Consider the following 20,657-nt stretch of genomic DNA (forward strand, 5'->3'; position numbering starts at 1 on the left):
ATTGATTTGTAAAGAGGACTTTCTACAACCTAAAAGCATCAAAGACCATTCAAACATATAGACAGTCCTCTCCGAAATCTGACTGGACACAACCAAGCTTTGGGACAGGAGACTCATCAACATGGGAACTTGTTGATGAACTCAGAGCTTCTCCTGTTGTGGCTGTTAGACACCGAGGTGTTTAAACATTCAATAAACAACTTGGGAAACATGAGTGTGTTTAAATATTTTTTTAAGACAGTTTCCATACAGTAACTTTGTATATAGGACAGGTTATGCATCCAATTTAAATACAGATGACATGGGCAATAATAGCCTACAATGTATTACAACATTTAAATTCTTGTTATTTATTTAAACATTTTAATGCAGATCCAGTTTAACAATGACACATTGTAAGAGTTTATTTTTATGGAGCTAGTGTTTATTTCTCTTAAACACTTGTTGCACAGTAGAAAATCTACACCTCAATTTGAGATTGTCGAGAAATGTCATTATTAACAAATAAATCCACATTCTCATTAATCTTGATTAAAGATCATTTGCAGTACTTAACATGGTGCATCCTGAATGTTACATATTTTGTTAACTGTATGTAAAACATGTGAAAGTGTTTACTTCTTAAAAAGAGCACAATTCGACTTGGAATAATAGCGTGTACTCCTCACTTTATAGACCACCTCACATGGAAGATCTGGCTGCATAGTTGACCTCTTCTTTATCTCTACGACTTTAAAGACCTCATAGGGAGGAATCAGCACTTCTCTTTCATTCTCAAATTTAGAATAGTTGGAGACATCTGCTCCCATGCACGTGACAATCTCAAAGCATGACTTCTCTCCAAACAATTCCTTGCCGTAACCACCCAGTGAGGCTGAGGTGAAAGAGCCAAAACGAATCTCTTTGTTTTGAACATCTTGGCTAAAGTACTCGTTGACTCTACGGTAGACAGTGAGACATTCATCTCCCTTAGAGGCTCTTAAAGCTCGAATGGCAGTAGTCAGGAGAAAGTGAAGTGCGTGATACCCAAATGTGGTCTTGTACTGAGGTCCCTGGGTTCGAACTGCAGCGTTGAAAGGAAGATACGCATTTTCTTCGCCAAAGGTGTAATAATTAATAGCTACAATCTGATCTTTTTCTAGTAATTTATTTTTTATCTGTTTCTTTAGCTGTCGCTTGTCCCAGACCTTTTTGAAGAATGGATCTTTGTTCTTCTCATTCTCCAGGTCTTTTGTTACCCTCTCCTTCATTTTATCTTTGCACCCATCGTACATGTCGTCAACAGAGTTTTCAGCCATGTCCAGTGGAAGCACACCATTTTCCCCAGCTCCAACCCCAGCCACAGCACCAGATTCACCAGCCTCCTTCAAAGAAATAATAGACATTTTGGGAACAATTAATCTTGTTTTCTGGTCATCTTACAGACGTTAGTGCACAGCAGTTACAATGAAGCAACCCTACCATTGCAATTCCTGGAGAGACTCCATAAGTGAGAAGCACTGCTGCCAAAACGACCATCACTGCCATCTTCCACCAAAGCAGAAACCTGCAGACTGTTGTGGAAAATCTCTTTGGTGTTCGGTGATGAAGCTGGAAATTAAGATTGTCTGACACACTAGATTTATCTGTAATTTTATTTATTCTCTTGCATGTAGCAGGAGACCGTTTAACAGAGTGTCAAGCAGTCCGCAAAAGTGTGTCGAGGAAACAAAGACTTTCACAGAGTTTTTATGGGTGAGCATGCAGGGGGAGGGACTGTATTCTCGTCAACTCAGCAATCCTGGTCCAATGGCTCCTTTAGACGTCTTCTGAGGGGAATCCATAATGTATCACCTTTTATGATCTGGTGATTCCAGTACTGTAAACGTTCATTTTCATGGGAGGCTGTTTGACCAAACAAAATCAGTTGTAATTTCATAGGAAATTTAGATTTTAACACACTTGCATTTTGTCCCCAAAAGAAAGGCGAGTCCCCACAATGTTACTGTGAACAAACTGATGTCCCCACAACAGGAATAATACACATTTGATGTTCTGTTGGGTGTCACTTATGGAGCAACTTCCTCACAACACAGACCTCAGCTGCTCAGTCTGAGTTCATCTGACTGCTCATCCACCTGAACTTCACCTGAACACACATGAAAATAACACATTCTCTGTCTTTTGTTCGACAATAGTGTGTGTAGAAAAAGGATGGATGTTTTTAGATCTTTACAATTAGCTGCTCTTTTGAGTATATTGTAATTTGTATCAGTTAAGATGGACTCCTAAGCTGCACCAATTCTTAATTATGTGTAGTTTCCTTTATTTTGTCAGATCTTTGAGCTGGTTCACTACCGTGACCATGAGGTCTTATCTTTACAGTTCTGCAAGCGTAGTGTACACATTCAAATCACATTTAAATTCAAAGCTAATTTGCAGAGCTCCATGTAAGAGAGACAAAAAGTCTCCTCTTGTTGAGCTTGAACTGAACACATCAAATGATATGCAACCTTACCAATGTCTCTTTAAAGCTGTTTTAAATGCATTCCACTTAAATACTGTTATCAGTTAAAGTTGTGAACATTATTTTTTAGAATTATTCATGTGACATTGTTACGGTTATATTGCTGTATAAAGACTGATGTTCATATCGTTGTTTTGTGTGTGTGTGTTGTATTATGGCAGTTTTTCGAGATAATTAAAAAAGGCTGATAAAGTTGCCAAATGTGTTTTAAATGAAGTCTGTTACTAAGGGCAATATATAAAGTGTTGTAAATGTGTGTTTCTACAGTGGACCAATGCACCTTAAATAATTTTAGTTGATTTGTTTTTGTATTCTTTAAATACTATAATTTGGGAGGAAGTTTAAGAACATATCCTAATTGTACAATCCTTCCAAATTACAGTCTTAGTTCACTGAATCAATAACTAGATATTGTAGACTACTGCAGGGGTCTTACTTTAATTTAATAAAATTAACTGTTAATTTATGCAAATGATTAGTAGCCTAATCCTGGAATAGTATGATCATGACGGTTTCAATTCAGAGCAGTGGTCAGTTAATGTAGATTTTTAGGCTTCTTACGCATTCAGTTGGTCTGCGATCGTCTGACACTCTTTCTCGTTTCATTACAGCGGCCGTGTTTCTTTTTATTTTTTTACAAATAATGTGTTTCACGTTATCATACTTCCATAAGAAGCTGCTGCTCACTCTGTATAAATTATGAACAATGCATATTCGCCATTCTAGCATCAGTAAATCTCTTATCAACCTCGCGGTCTGTTAAGGAAAGCCGTGAACGCACATCTATCTGAAATACTTCACCCTGGCTCGACCTAGTTGCTCCTCCTCAGCCTGGCTCGGCCTTCGTGAAACGCACCAAGCCAGGCTGCACAGATTAGACTAGGATTTCTTCCTGGATTTATAAATTCTGCTTTTGTGAAACAGCCCCCTGCACCCAGAGACGGGAAGTAATGAAGTACAAATACTTCGTTACTGTACTCAAGTAGATTTTTCAGATATTTTTACTTTACTTTTTTTATTTTTGTGGCAACTTTTTACTTTCACTCCTTACATTTTAACACAAATATCGGTACTTTCTACTCCTTACATTTTAGAAAATTGGCTTGTTACTTTAGTTTTGTACAAAAGGTCGTCTATCAGGAGTGATTGTGAGTGCATGTCGGAAAATAGCACGGACACGCACCTTACACGCGGACAGGGGCGGATCTAGAAAAATATTTATGGGGTGGCGAGAGGGGGGCAGGAATTTTTGAGGGGTGGCAACATATGTCAGACGTATATTTAATGAATTGAATCAGTTATCACAGTTTGATGAGAAATAGTATGTACACACTACAAAAGGGCACAGGCTGCCATTTACAAACTCATACAGACACACTTCATCTCATACAATCAGTGTCCTGCATTTGGGGTTTCATTTGAAACAGTTCATATTAGGAATAAGTGACAGTACAATGTGATCTCACTTAATAGGAGATATAGAAGTATATTAGGAATAAGTGACCATACAATGTGATCTCACTTAATAGGAGATATAGAAGTATGATAGAAGTATATTAGGAATAAGTGACCGTACAATGTGATCTCACTTAATAGGAGATATAGAAGTATGATAGAAGTATATTAGGAATAAGTGACCATACAATGTGATCTCACTTAATAGGAGATATAGAAGTATGATAGAAGTATATTAGGAATAAGTGACCATACAATGTGATCTCACTTAATAGGAGATATAGAAGTATGATAGAAGTAAGGGGCTTTATCACAGGACAGGCATTAAGGTAAGACACAGGTGATGAGTGGCAGATGTGTGAGAGGGGAAGCAAACTTAGGAACTGTCATTGATTAGTTCTAACCATCAGACTGTGTTAACACACACTAACATTTTAGCCTGGGAGAGTATTTTTAGGTTCACTTGTTTATTTTTTGTTTTATTTATATATATTTTTTATATTTAATCTGAGTAATAGATCTAAAATACATTCTACACAAAATATAAAAACTCATCTCCCCATCTCATCACACTTTCACACTGAAAACTTTCCCTAATTATTCATATTTAAGCTTTGTCAGTTGTTGTTCTTATTCATATCTTAGTATACTATGTATCAACAATTTCCATACCGTGTGGACCAGCTGACTGGAGATGGTTGGTGATGGCCCAGGCACTCTGCTTTCCCTTTCACTGTCTGAACCCTGCACCTTCTCTTGTCTCTGGCTTTCTCCCTCCTCATCTTGGTGATGCTCTCCCTCCATATCTTCGCTTTCTCCCTCCTCATCTTGGTGATGCTCTCCCTCCATATCTTCGCTTTCTCCCTCCTCATCTTGGTGATGCTCTCCCTCCATAGCTTCTCTTTCTCCCTCCTCATCTTGGTGATGCTCTCCCTCCATAGCTTCACCACCTCCTCCTGTCCCTGGTCGCCTTGGCCTTGTATTCGGTCTCTGTCACGTTTCTGTGGCCCTTTTCTCTATCCTTCCACCTCTTCTCTCTCTCCTACCACCTCTTTTCTCTCTTCTTCCACCTCATCTTCTCCGTCTACCTTGCTCACTTGTTCATTTTCTATTTCTCTCGCCTTTCTCTTTGGAGACAAAAACTGAATATGCTACCTTTCCTCTTCATTTCTGTAAGATTCAAAGTAACGATGTTTTCCTTGACAGACGTTGAATCAATATTAGCTTTGTAGCCAACTTTACACAGAACAAACGTCAGACCCTAACTAACATTGTATAGTTGGCGAAATAACGTTGTTCAACCTGATTTTTATCATCTCAAAATCAGCATCGCAACTATGCTAGCACTGTGCTTTCGTTATAATTTCATTTCTTGATAGATGTTAATCCGTTTTGACCGCTTTCCTCCTGTGTCTCCATTCATCGCGACTCCTGGCTCCCTCGCTTAGCGCCACTCAGTTTTCCAAACAAAACAGGCTCTCTCCGCTCTGGCGTCATCTTATGCTGCATTCACTGTAGTCGGACATTGGAGACGCACGCTCGTAAATTGTCACATTGGCCATAACTTTTACCGTAATTCGTTACTGCCAACTGAGGTGGCACCCTATGCCACCCCGGTAGATCCGCCCCTGCACGCGGAGAAAAAAGGATAATGGGGCTTTAGTTTGGGAGTAGGCCTGTCGCGATAGTCAATAAATCGAGTTATCGCATGATAAGAAAAAATGAGCTCGATAATTTTTCCGGCCGCGATAATTTCCTTTTGCATGCTTGTTTATTTTCCTCGTTTCTCCCTCTCTCTCTCTACCAAAGAGACTGGAGGACCACTCTCGGTTCCTTAACGTAGCGAGTGAACCCTCTTGTCAGGCGCATGGTCTTTGTGGTGCGGTAGGCTACTCCAGGCGGAGAGAGCGCGAGAGTTGGAGCAGGGTTTCCTGCAGCACTTTGCAGTTAAGGTGCCGTCAAAAAAGAAAGTATAAGGAACGATATCCACCGTGTTACTCGGCGTCCCGTTTTCTCCGTTTCAATCCAAAACACACAGCTGACAACCTGCAGGTGGAGACTGTGGAGACGGGCTCGGACATACGCACGCGCTGTGGACTCTTCAGTCTCGCAAGCGGTTTCAGGAAAGTGGCTCCATGTGTCCGACAATGTACCGAACATTAACGGTACAAGCCTACAGCTGTCCGCGGACACGGAGTGTGAAAGTGTGTGTGTGTGTGTGTCGGCCCGCCCTTACGACGCTCCGACCTGCAGAGGAGTAGAAGCCGCACCTTCGCCAAAATGAAGGCTGAAAAACAGAACTATTTTGGTACATTTACTCGCCACGTGGCAGCTAGCCATACATTTAGATTTTATTTTTTTATTATATATTATTTAAATGTAATATTTAGTGTTAAATAATTGTAAAATGTAGTACAGAGTCTCTAGTCTGAGAACTTACGTGTCACAAACGGCAATTCCACAACTGTAGCCTACATCAGCGTGAAAGACGACATACCAAAGGAGATCAAAGACATATTGTGGATATTTAAAATGTCTTCCAGTTCCAGTGTTAAATATTCTTTAGAAATAAAAGTGTATTGATCTTTGAAAAGGTGTACCTGTAGTAGTAGTAGTAGTAGTAGTAGTAGTAGTAGTAGTAGTATTAGTATTAGGCCTATTATTTGGACATTATCATTATATTAGATGCAAATGGTCTCTCGATGACAATATTATCGTTTATCGCAATAATTTCTGGGACAATTTATCGTCCAGCAAAATTTGTTATCGTGACAGGCCTATTTGGGAGGGGACCAATAACCCGATGGTCACTCTGACAGAGCTCCAGGGTTCCTCTGTGGAGAGAGGAGAACCTTCCAGAAGGACGACCATTGCTGCAGCACTCCACCAATCAGGCCTGTATGGTAGAGTGGCCAGACAGAAGCCACTCCTTAGTAAAAGGCACATGGCAACCCGCCTGGAGTTGGGCAAAAGGCACCTGAAAGACTCTCAGACCATGAGAAACTAAATTCTCTGGTCTGATCAGAGGTGGGAAGTAACAAAGTACAAATACTTCGTTACTGTACTCAAGTAGATTTTTCAGATATTTTTACTTTACTTTTTTTATTTTTGTGGCAACTTTTTACTTTCACTCCTTACATTTTAACACAAATATCGGTACTTTCTACTCCTTACATTTTAGAAAATTGGCTTGTTACTTTAGTTTTGTACAAAAGGTCGTCTATCAGGAGTGATTGTGAGTGCATGTCGGAAAATAGCACGGACACGCACCTTACACGCGGAGAAAAAAGGATAATCGGTTAGATCGTGTGTGTGCGTCCTTGAGAACTGTAAGTCGTATAACTTATGTTGTCAGTTAATGTAAGCCTGTTGTTGTATTGGTCTATATTTCTTGCAAATTTAAAGTAAGTTAGCTAGTGATTTTGTTTTTGTGTTCTTCACCTGTTAGCTAGGTTGCACGTTGCTTGATCTTAATAAAGCATCAAAAGAGAGAAGTTGTCTCCGTCCGTGTTTTAACAGACACACCTGGGGCAAAGTTGGAAACCAGAATCAGCTTTAAATACAGTCCTAATCTAGTCCTCACTAACAAGTTCCAAATAATTTCACTGGAGTTACCGTTATTATTTTTCGTGTCATCAGTACTGAATTCAATCTAATTGGATGGGAATATACTGTACGTTGCACTTGACGCACCACTACAAGATGATTCAACAGATTCTGCAGTATTCATTTGCGGCAAATCATTGCGGCTTGATGGTGGTAACGTTAGTACTAGTAGTATGATGGCGACATGGTTGAAAATGAAGAAAACTGAGATCCCAGACATTCGGCAGACAAGCAGCAAGACATTCTCAATCATCCTCGGCCTTATCTGAGAGAGATGTTAGGCATCAAGAATGACTCCTGGCGAATGTACTGCGTAACTCTTAAAGTATGGGGAACTTCTTAATTAATGTCTGTTTAGTAATTCATATTTTATCCTTTATTTTCTTTCCAGAAGCCATATTTGACACACACACACACACACACACACACACACACACACACACACACACACACACACACACACACACACACACACACACACACACACACACACACACACACACACACACACACACACACACACACACGTAGATTCCTTTAAATGTTAAGGGGAAGATTAAAAAAGAGAAACTGGATCTGTCAATTCTCACAGAATCACAACTAAATACATATATTGCTACTCAGTCAGAATCTTATTAACCTGGAGTCCCAGTCTCTGTCACAATAATCATATATGTCATGTTTTAGGCCTATTGGCAGACATTCATTAGGCAATGGCATAAAAAGAGCCTTTTTCCATGTCCACTGACATTTCTCAGCTTGCACTCTAGTAACATTTGGGTGGTCCAGGTAGCTTAGCATAAAAAATGGTTGTCATTCGCAAGGCTACTTTTACTTTTATACTTTAAGTAAATTTCCAAGCCTGTACTTTGTTACTTTTACTTGAGTAAAGAAGTTAAATCAGTACTTCTACTTTTACCAGAGTATTTTTTAACACAAGTATCTGTACTTCTACTTGAGTACGAGAAGTGAGTACTTTTGCCATCTCTGGGTCTGATGAGACAAAGATTGAACTTTTTGGCGTGAATTCCAAGCGTTATGTTTAGAGGACGCCAGGCACCGCTCATCACCTGGCCAATACCATCCCTACAGTGAAGCATGGTGGTGGCAGCATCATGCTGTGGGGATGTTTTTCAGCGGCAGGAACTGGGAGACTAGTCAGGATTGAAGGAAATATCAAATGTCTGTAGAGGAGCGCTTCCAGGACTCAAAAAAATTTTAGCTAGAGGTGCTCTTTGGATGGGATAATCATAATGTAGAAACCAAAAAGGAAAGTCCAAGGCACTCTCTTTAGAAAAATACAAAGCCTTTATTTACTTAGCCATAAATAAAAGGCTTTGTATTTTTCTAAAGAGAGTGCCTTGGACTTTCCTTTTTGGTTTCTACAGGATTGAAGGAAAGATGAATGCAGCAATGTACAGAGAGATCCTGGAAGAAAACCTGCTCCAGAGCGATTTTGACCTCAGACTGGGACGATGGTTCATCTTTCAACAGGACAACGACCCTAAGCACACAGCCAAGATATCGAAGGAGTGGCTTCAGGAAAACTCTGTAAATGTCCTAGTAACCCAGCCAGAGCCCAGACTTGAATCCCATTGAACATCTCTGAAATGATCTGAAAATGGCTGTGCACCAACGCTCCCCATCCAACCTGATGGAGCTCGAGACGTTCTGTAAAGAGGAATGGGCGAAACTGGCCAAAGATAGGTGTGCTAAGCTTGTGGCTTCATATTCCAAAAGACTTGAGGCTGTAATTGCTGCCAAAGGTGCCACAACAAAGTATTGATTAAAGGCTGTGAATACTTATGTAGATATTATATTTTTGTTCTTTATTTCTAATAAATTTGCAAACATTTAAAAAAAACTTTTTTCGTGTTGTCATTATGTGGTATTGTGTGTAGAATTTTGACGAAAAAAAGTAATTTAATCCATTTTGGAATAAAGCTGTAACATAATGAAATGTGGAAAAAGTGAAGCGCTGTGAATACTTTCCGTTGTCATGATTGTGAGTTCTGTTGTGGTCTGTTTCCTGTTTTATTTTGAAGTCTGTCTTGTCTCCCTAGTTTACTTCCTGTCTTTGGTTTTCCCTCCCTTGTGATTGCCCTAATGTTTTTCACCTGTTTCCCAGCCTAGTGTCACCTGTTGCCTGTTTTCTCATCACCCTGTGTATTTAGTCTCTGTTCTGTCTTTGTCTCGTGTCGGATTATTGTTTTTCTGTTCAGTGTTCGCGTTCGTCTCTGTCTGCCCTCTTCTGTTTGGTATGACTGTGAAGATTAAAATCCTTGAGCTTATTTCAGGTGTCTGTCGTCTCTGCATTTGGGTCCTACATTCGCTGAATCCTGACATCCGTATGCACTGTAAACCTGCAACCAGTCAAATTCTATTGAGCAGTCAGTACCGTTACAGTAACAAATGGAAAGCACAATGTTCAGGGCCATACAATGGTCCATTGTACAGTATACAGCCTACAATGCACTGTACTACAGTATACAATACTAAAAGGGAAAAAAATCAAAGGAGTAAGCGTGATCAATGTGCTTCTTGTCTTTGGGCCGGGTCAGGCCGGAGCACTTTGTCGACATCACAGCAATATGTTCCCTCCTGAGGCAACAGGGGAAGAAGCCTCTTGTGTGTCGCATCCAGCCCTGACACCTCGCATACACACTCGTCCTCGTCCTCTCACATCGTTTCTTCTATCCATTCTCAGACTTTCTCATTCCCACCTTCAACAACCTGTTTGCTCTCTGAACTGGCTTATATTGGTTGTGTCACATCATTTTAAACAAGTGAAAACAATTTTGAGTGGTTGTGTTCAATCAATGACAAGTGTTCTCGATTTGTATTTGATTGTTGCTACTTGTGTTACCAGTAGTGATGGGTCGTTCGCGAATGAGTCGGCTCTAAGAGCCGGCTCTTGTAGGTGAACGACGGGAGCTGGCTCGCATGTCCAAAGAGCCGACTCTATTTTTAAAAATATAGCCTATAGAAATTAAATTATGTAATAATGAAATAATGAGTGAATTTTATTTTATTTAAAATAATTGACTAATTCAAAGAACAAAAAAATAATTATATAGGCACACAGTTTCGACTGTCTGATCAGCCTCACATTCTGTTCCTGTCAATCATACACGAGGTGTCAACCAATTATACGACATGAGGGACGGGCCGAGCCATCACACACACAAACACACGCACGCACGCACGCACGCACACACAGTCAAACTCTGAGGAGAGGACAGAGGAGAGGAAAAACAGCTCTGAAAACAAAACAAAAGCAGGAAAATGAGTCGGAAGCACAGCAGCATTTGGAATCATCTTAATGATGTAGACAATGTTAAAGCACAGTGTAGAATTTGCCAAAACCAAATCTCATATAAAGCCGGTTCTACGCACAACCTACACCGGCATATGCGAACTGTGCACCCAACTGTGAAGATAGTGGGCGCTTAGAAACTAGCGGTCCCCGCTAGTGACGGTGGTGGAGCGACTGGAGCCAGCACCTCACGTGGAGATGTATCCACTCAGTCAAGTAGGCCTAATCTGCGACCCACAGCAACGCAGTCTTCATTTCATTTCATTTAATAATTTAATTAGAATTGTTTTTCACACCTATCATAGTCAAAACATAAATTTTTTTAAAGAGCCGTTTGTGAGCCAAAAGAGCCGGCTCTTTTCAGTGAGCTGAGTCAAACGAGCCGGCTCATGAAAAAGAGCCGGAATGCCCATCACTAGTTACCAGTATGGATGACATGTGCATTAGAGTGCAGAATGTGTTTTGAGAATGAGAATGTGAGAATGTGTTTAGAGATTTGCTGAAAGTGAGATCTGCAAATAGTGTTTTACCATGTGAAATGGTTTAAGGTATTGACAACAGACATGCACTCACAATCACTCCTGATAGACGACCTTTTGTACAAAACTAAAGTAACAAGATGTAAGGAGTAGAAAGTACCGATTTTTGTGTTAAAATGTAAGGAGTAAAAGTAAAAAGTTGCCACAAAAATAAATAGTAAAGTAAAAATATCTGAAAAATCTACTTGAGTACACATGCACTGTTAACTGTGGTCCCTTATATAGACAGGTGTGGGCCTTTCCCAGAGGTGTCAAAAGTATTCTCATTCATTACTCAAGTAGAAGTATAGATACTAGGACTTTGAAAAGACTTTTGTAGAAGTTGAAGTATCAACTCAAGCTTTTTACTTAAGTAAAAGTGTAAAAGTACTGGTTTCAAAACTACTTAAAGTATAAAAGTAAAAGTAATGTAAGGCAGGGATCTTCAACAAGGGGTCGTCAAAGTCATTGCAGGGGGGCCTCCAAATTATTGTAAATTTTTGAGTCTTTTTATTATCTTTGAGTCTTTTAAAATTAAAATGCCTTAACATAATTCCAACATATTATTAGCAAATATAAATTCCCACTGATGATAGGCTTACTGGCCTATAGGTAAGGTAATCACTAAGATAGCAGCCCACAGATACAGTTAATCCTAGATTTACTGTGCCACATACAGTATGTAACTGTAAAATCATGCCAACAATTAATATTTTAATAGCTTATGAAAAAAGGGTATGTAAGAAGGCTTCAGGTTGCCCTAACAGTTATTGTAGGCCCAGTTTAATATGCAACTTAATTTCATACAATATGTAGTGGGGGTCCCTGCTACATCTCACTTTAAGTAAAGGGTTCCTTGGCTTAAAAAACTTTGAAGACCCCTGATGTAAGGGGGAAAAATGCCATTAAGGACAACAGCTTAACCCCAAAACGTTAGGACAAAATCATATGACTATAATAATGTTATATTAAAATCATACCTGCAAACTCAGAAGGGCTGAAAAAGGTGACACATCTCTTCTGTCTTTTTCAGACAACAGCTACAGTCTGATGTTACAATCCTCTCCAGTGAAATACAGACACACTTTTACACTGTTTAGCTGTTAGCATTTTAACCGTGTTTACTCCAGCTGCTAGCTAACGCTAGGCTAACGTTACCTGCTGCCAACTGTAGTGTTAACTAGCGTCCCGTGCGGCGATGTTTCGGTTCCCTCTAACGTCCGTTTTCGGAGCATCAGAGAGAAGCGCAGGCATTTAAGTGGCACCGAAATAACGTAGATAACGGTCGTTAAAGCACCGGTGGCGTATTAGCACCGGGTCTGTGCAGGTTTGATGGATCGCGTACAAACCAACAGGGTGTCGGAATGACTATGTTTATACTTCTCATCCAACCACAATCACATCCACTCTCTCCGGATGGAGCGATCTGGAGAGGTTTTTTTGTGTGTGTTTTTGAACGATGACGAGCCGGAATGAAAACAAGCTGAACTGAAATATGAGTAACGAGGCTATTTTTAAAATGTAAGGAGTAGAAAGTACAGATAATTGCGTGAAAATGTAAGGAGTAGAAGTAAAAAGTATGCTGTTAATTACTCCAGTAAAGTATAGATACCCAAAATTTCTACTTAAGTAAGGTAACGAAGTATTTGTACTTCGTTACTTGACACCTCTGGCCTTTCCAATTCATATTCAATCAACTGAATTTACCACAGTTGGACTCCAGTTACAGTTTTTTACAATTGCTTAAGCACGATTTTAAAAACAGGGCCCGTGTTTTCAAAACACTACACACAAGTAGCAAAACACCTTTGCACCTTTGCAAAATGAAACACTCTTGCAAAAACTACACTAATTTATAAAAAACATATTTTGTTACCATATGAAACACACACCTTTCATTTGACTTAATGAAGTTTTAACCAGATACACACTGCTGTTGCTAACCTAAAACACTTTTAGCAATTCTACTTCTCAGTGATTAGACTACTGTAAATGAATAACACCGAGAAATTTACAATAAGTTCACCAAACACTACACAAGACCAATGTTGCAGACTGAGGAAATATAATTTATTTCTCTCCATATACCCAAATCAGTCGACATGGAGAATCAACAACAAAACATGTCCCAGTTTTCATTCTACGACAGTAGTGTGCATAACACTGTTAGCTCCACAAACAACAAACCTAAAATATTCTATCCAGTACAGGTTACAATCACAGAAAAAACAGACAAAACAAAAAAAAAAGATCTGAAAAAGTACAGAAAATACTCGACATTATCTCTTCGCCTAGCTGGATCCGGCCAAGAGAATTTCATCAACATCACAGGAGATATCCTCATTGGCAAGACAACGTGGGAAGAACCGTCTTGAATGTTGTAAGATTTTATTCTAAAATGTGACCGATGACTGGTCTGGCCCTAAAAAGGCTAGACTTAATCTGACTCCAATTCTATGGTCACTGAATAGTGTTCGTTTACTGGTAGATCAGAGGAAAAGACTCAGGATTCAAATTAAGACTCAAGATTCGTCCAGTTAAAGTTAATAACAAGCTTTAGTGAATGATATTGCAAAATACAAAAGCGTATGCATACGGATCAGATTACTTAAAGACAAAACAGCCTATCGCTAAAACCTAGCAGACAGACAGAGATTCCCCCAGCATCTGATGCCGGCTAACCCAGAACCTTTACTTTTTATACCCTCTCTCTGCTTCATCCGTCTAACGATATGTATCACATTGTATAAACAAATGACCTCGACTTCTCATTCCCAGCTCATAAAGACAGACTGCTATTGTTAAATTTGAACCTCTGTGTTTTTTTAATCTCCTTCAAACTTACGGAGTTCTCCAAGAGTCAGGTCATTCCACTATACTTTGTGTCACATATCACGCGCTTACAAAACACTGACCTTGTTGCCTGTTCCCCCCTTGATCAGAGAAGACTTTTTCATTTCAGGCATTATCTCACCCTACTTTTGTAATGTCAAATCACTGAAGAACTAGATGGCCTCTCAAAACCCAGGGAAACGAGACAACAAGGTCAAAATCATGAACTTTACAATCCTGTTAGCTTACTCTCACAAATATATTCTAACAATGTCGAATCCATCCTTGCACAGCTGCAGCGTAGATTTGGTCACAGGGGTCCTCCATGGCCTCACTGAGGGGTACCTGAGCCTGGGGCCTCAATGAGGGCTACCTGAGCCTGGGGCCTCAATGAGGGGTACCTGAGCCTGGGGACTCAATGAGGGGTACATGAGCCTGGGGCATCAATGAGGGGTACCTGAGCCTGGGGCCTGAATGAGGGGTACCTGAGCCTGGGGCCTCAATGAGGGGTCCCTGAGCCTGGGGCCTCAATGAGGAGTACCTGAGCCTGGGGCCTCAATGAGGGGTCCCTGAGCCTGGGGCCTCAATGAGGAGTACCTGAGCCTGGGGCCAGAGATCGTAAACCCTCGCGTGAATATGGTCCCCCTTCCTCCTTGTCGTTCTGGACCCTCAATCCTCATGTCACAGGGATGGGTATCAACAGTGCTGATATGGTGTAAACAATGAGCAGCTGATTACTGTAACTGTAGACAGATTTTCTTTGACCTGTTTCCTTGTTGAAATGTCCTTATGACAGATGCCGCTGTATATCTACTAAGATTTACTGTAACTGACTCTTAGTCCAGTCTCCCTCAGCATCAATCCGTGGTTCACAAGATGGTCCACTAGTGTGCCTCTACCTCTGGCTGGGACTCTTCCTCTTCCTCTACATCCTTTTCCTCCTCTGTGGATTCTTCCTCTCCCTCTCATTCTTCTTCTTCTTCTGACTCCTTCCATTTTGGTTGAAGGCAGGTGAACTTACCTGCTGCATTTTAGTGCTTAAACCTGATTGGTGTGTCTACAATTTAGCAGTCATGTGTTTGCATACCTGGTGGCTGTGTTTAACCAATCGGTTCATGTGTGTTCATTTTAAAGCCTTTGCTTTGAAATTGCAAGGAAGTGACATCATGATAAATTTCTGTGTCAAATGCATACAAGTGTGTTTAGTGTTTTGAAATCACTGTGTAATGTTATGCAAAAAGTGTGAAGCTGACAATGTGCTTCCAGTTGTGCTAATCTAGCCTAGTGTTTTGCTCCTTGAGTCTAAGGTTTTGCTAATTGTGGGAAAGTTTTAATTTTAGTGTGTAAGCAATTGTAAAAAACTGTAAGCTGTATAAACATCTCAAGGGTGATCAGTAGAAACAGATTGCACACCTGAGTTCGGACTTTGACGCCATTAGGAAATAAGGCTGTGTACTTGTGATTTTTTATTTTTTTTATAAATTTGTAAAATTAGCAAAACCAAACTTTTTTAAAGTTGTCATTTATGGGTGTTTTGAATTTTGAGGAAAATTTGTTTATTTAATCCATTTTGGAATAAGGCTATATCATAACAAAATGTTGAAAAAGTGAAGCACTGTGAATACTTTCCGTATGCACTGTATATCAACAAAGAATTACAAGAATTACAGTATCACAGAGACAAAGGACAAGTTTGTGAGATGCACGGTATACAGTACTGTAAAAATAGGGGTACAAGGAGGAGGAAAAACCAAAAACAAATGCAAAGAGCAAAGCAGAGTAGTAATTTCTGATCAATTTTGAGTTGTTGAATGTTTTCGTTCTTCTAAAGACAATGACAAAAAAAAATGAAATTTGTTTTGAGATTAAAAATGTACTTCTCTCTGAGAACTATATGTTTTGAACAATTAGTTTTCTATTTTTTGGTGTATTGTTTACTGACTGCTTGATAGTGTATATCATTTTGATCACTTTGTTTATGATTTGAGAGCAGTGTTTGATTTTGAACACAGTTAAAACTGTTTTGAGGCGAAAGTTGCATTTTGCGAGAGGAGTCAGAGGTTTTGTAAATAGTGCTTGAAGATGAAGTTTTGTGTTTAATGTTTTCAGAAAATGGAGCAATTTTCAAAAATTGTGTTTTAGCAATTGAGAAAAACTGTGGATGAGTTTAGTTCCCACACGTGTCAAATGGTGAAATACTGCTGTACGGCCGTTCTATACATGTCGGATCCTTGGAGCAATACGTCCGTAAGTGTTCTTTTGGTTGTTGTATGTAGATATCATAATTAACACTTATGGGAATATGTATGCAATAATATAATAGTTATTAAGATGTAATTTCATGTTAGTGTAGCTCATTCTTTTTCCTCGTGTAAGTTATGCTAGCGCTAGCTGCGTGTGTAATATGCACAGGCTAATATGTGTGTGTATGAAAATGTGAAGGAAATATTTGGCTATTTAGTAATTATATTTTTGTTTGCATTCCTTAGTTTTACAAAAGAAAACAATGCTTGGAGTGAACTCTTCAATAAATCTCCATTTGAAGAAGACGTCAAACCAGCTTCATTCATTGCCTTGTTCGCTATCTGCCTAAGCATTGTTAGGACACAACTGCTAGGACAGAATAACCCCACTGGAATTTAAATTAAAATTCTGAAATACAAGATGAACCTCTGGAAAACAAAGTCAGCAGGGATCTCAGATGTTTAAACGGTGCATTTTGTGCACTTTTTTCTCTTTCATTTTTCATTTGGAAACTGCTAAATTCAATAAAACTTCCTCAACTGAGCAAAAGGTTTAACGCTTGCTTCCACAACCCACAACTTTTGCTAATGGAAGCCCAAGTCAGAGCTGGAGTTGAGTAGAGCTGCACCATGCAGTGGAAATGCAGCGTTTGTGGCCCTTTGCAGCTGATTCTAAATCACGGAAGCATTCACACGTCACTCAAAGAGCACTTAGAGCATTTCAGATGGTAGAAAATGTGTTCATCCAATTGTGCATTGTGACTAAAAATCAAATGAGAAATCAACTACCATGAACACAATACCAGACTTAATAACAAAGTTAAAAAAAAAGATTAGGCGATGCAGGAATGTCCATCAGTCGCATCTTGAACTGCAACAATGTTAGACATCAGTACAAGTTGTCGATACTAATGTCATTTTTCAACAGTAATTTTCATTTCACAATCAATTGTTACACACAATGTAATAATTTTTTTTTTTAAAACAAGATGATCAAACAAGGGTCTAACATAATAACTGGATTTAATAAGTCCCATTTGTATTGTGTTGGGTGAATAAATTCATAACCAAGCTCCTTTATCATGACATCTCAGATTATATACAGGTGCTGGTCATATAATTAGAATGTCATGAAAAAGTTGATTTATTTCAGTAATTCCATTCAAAAAGTGAAATTTGTATATTATATTCATTTATTACACAATTCAATTCAATTCAATTTTATTTATAGTATCAAATCATAACAAAAGTTATCTCGAGACACTTTACAGATAGAGTAGGTCTAGACCACACTCTATAATTTCCAAAACCCCAACAATTACAGTAATTCCCTCAAGAGCAAGCATTATCAGTGGCTGTTGCGACTGGCAAGAAAAAACTCCCTTTTAGGAAGAAACCTCGGCAGACCCAGACTCTTGGTAGGCGGTGTCTGACGGGCCGGTTGGGGGTGTGATGAACAGTGGCGATAATAGTCACATTAGAGGTCACAGTGACTTCGAAGGTTATCGTGGAAGTTCATGTCATAGCAGGGCACATCGTGTCATACTGAGTAGTGCTGTCCCCTATCCCGGATCCAGACTACTCTGTGCATAGGAACATCACAGCAGGGCGTTGCGGGATGTAACGTGGCGCTGCAGAGCATGGGTGGATGCGGCAGATGCAGAAGGACGCAGCAGGATGCGGCCGGGAATTGCTGAGAATCGCAGAGCTATGCTCTGCGAAGAAGAAACATAAGGACTCCGGGGAGTAAACTCCCCAGAGCTAGATTAGTAACAAGCATTTCTGGGACAGGATGCATACAAAAGTAACAAGTAGAGATGAGAGAGCAGCTCAGTGTGTTATAGGACCTCCCCGGCAGTCTAGAATTATAATAGCATAACTAAGAGGGGCAGGTTAAAGAGAGGTGCCTGGTCGGGCTAGAACTCTCCCCAACCGGATCGGGCTGTACTGGCCTGTGTTGGGTTCCTTAGGGTACAGATTTGATCATTGGCAAATTATCAAAGATGTTTTATCAATATTAATAAAGTTATGAATATGGTTATTAATAACTCTATCAAATCGACAAAACGATCAAAAACGGGGCACCACCCTGCAAATCAGGGACCAATAATCAAACTGTGGATCAGTCTCATTTCTGTGTAAATCCTTTAAAAAGGAAATAAAGGAAGGCGTTGATTCGAGCAACGGACCTGTTTGACCAGCAGTTGTCACAACCAGAACACAAATAATCACAAGCAACTGCTAATTAAGCATAATAAGATTTATTAACTTCACAATTATCAGTAGCTAAACAATAATTCTTCAATAATAAACTCCTATACCTTTTTATAATATCACAACCAAAAACAAAGCAAAACAAAACAGCATGGACACGTTTGTGTCTGTGTGTGTGTGTGTGTGTGTGTGTGTGTGTGTGTGAGCGAAGGAGGAGGGGCGGTGTCAAAATGTATTCCTAACTCAAAAACCAAACTGGCTGCTCCTGTGAGCTGCACAAAACTACTTAGCCTCACGAGGGCGGTAGTGGTGCTGCGTGCACGGGGAGGAGCTGAAGAAGCCCAAGGGGGTTGCTAGGCGACACGCACGCTTAGCCGATATGGTAGCTAGTGTGTTAGCTCTATACCAACGTAAGCATATCCCACGTGGTCAAAACTAGCAGCGTTAGCTCGAGAGCTAATGCTAGCTTGTGTCCGTGTGTCCGTGTGTGTGTGTGTGTGTGTGTGTGTGTGTGTTAGTAAGAGGAGCAGAACAAAAGAAGGAAAGAAAAGAAAAGCACTCTGATCTGAATTATCGATAATGACCCAGTTCCCCTCAGCCACTCAGGTCTGGGCTAACGTGTAGTTAGAACAGACTCTAAGACTTTTGGTTTTGCTGAGGAAAACGTCCACTCTAACCACTCCAGTAGCTAACAGCTGATTTTCGCGAGTTTCCGCCCGGCAGTAATTATAAACTCCGTGAAAGGTGAGAAGGCAGTGTAGCAATTACGGTTTTAACCCAGCTACTTTAACACAACATGAATCAAACGGTATAATGATCAAGTTATACATTCACAGAACAGATTAATAATCACATATGGATCAATACATGATTAAATCAGATCACATTAATGGCAAACAAGTAGCGAACTCTTTGCTCATTAATAAACACACTACTTATCTCTGCCCAGACGTCCGCGCTTTTTACGGTGTGTGTTCAGTCCATTTATTCCTGTCCATAGATTCCACAGAAATGAACGGCACAAATTCTCAGGCTCGCGCAGAGCACTGAGAAACTTCCCTCCAAAAAAGGCAGCGAGGTGGGAAGTTTGGTCGACTTTGAGAAGAACTACGTTTTTTCCTTTCACTGCAGTTGAAAAACTCTGGTGCGTTTTTCAAGGATCCAACGAATAAAAATCCACTTTCTCCAGGAAGTGAAAGTTTTCAGCACCCGCGCCCTAGCCCCTCAGCAAACGGAGTTGCAACGGAAGACGAGGGAGTTTCTTAGGGTCAGGTTATTTATAGGTTAAGACCCCATGCTGTTTTTATGGTCCCGCTGAACCAATAGAAAGACTGGAAACTCTTGACAGGGTGAAAAACTACAGTCGTGTAGTTCCTTGACTTCCTGCCAGTTGTGAGGCGTTTCCCTTCTGGCTGGCCCTTTCGCATAGAGGTGTGAATTACCCCCGCTTTGGAGTTTACATGCAGGCCAAGATTCCTTTGTCTTGGCCAAATGTTCCTTTGTCTCTGAGCTCGTGTGTCCTCTATCCAGCGGTCAGTTTAATCTGAGGCCTTTTGGTTAAAATCAGGTTTAACCAGACTCTCGGTCCCCAACACCTGCCTCCCTCTACTCTCACTATATTATTAATTATACAGTATATAAAACTGATGACTATGAAGAGAAGCAGGTGGGCCGGGTTAGGCGGACGCTGCAACTCCTCGATCCCTAACAATAAGCTTTATCAAAGAGGAGGGTTTTAAGTTTACTCTTAAATGTGGCGACGGTGTCTGCCCCTCGAACCCACACACAGACTGATATATTTCAAATGTTTATTTCTTTTAATTGTGATGATTATAACTGACAACTAATGAAAATCCCAAATTCAGTATCTACGAAAATTAGAATATTACTTAAGACCAATACAAAAAAAGGATTTTTAGAAATGTTGGCCAACTGAAAAGTATGAACATGAAAAGTATGAGCATGTA

The 20,657-nt window shown here is 40.0% G+C and overlaps 1 protein-coding gene across 1 annotated transcript; it reads right to left on the minus strand.

Annotated features, from left to right (window-relative positions):
* Positions 1-215: 215 nt before the first annotated feature.
* LOC120559999 (NAD(P)(+)--arginine ADP-ribosyltransferase 1-like) lies at positions 216-12,434 on the minus strand. Its single transcript, XM_039802084.1, has 3 exons — positions 12,382-12,434; positions 1,462-1,884; positions 216-1,364 (listed from the first exon to the last, which is right to left on the minus strand). The coding sequence occupies exons 2-3, from the start codon at positions 1,525-1,527 to the stop codon at positions 615-617; spliced, it is 816 nt and encodes a 271-aa protein (XP_039658018.1). The 5' UTR covers positions 1,528-1,884; positions 12,382-12,434; the 3' UTR covers positions 216-614.
* Positions 12,435-20,657: the final 8,223 nt, after the last annotated feature.

This window comes from Perca fluviatilis, chromosome 6 (genome assembly GCF_010015445.1).
Source record: "Perca fluviatilis chromosome 6, GENO_Pfluv_1.0, whole genome shotgun sequence".
In the NCBI taxonomy this organism is placed as follows: domain Eukaryota; kingdom Metazoa; phylum Chordata; class Actinopteri; order Perciformes; family Percidae; genus Perca; species Perca fluviatilis.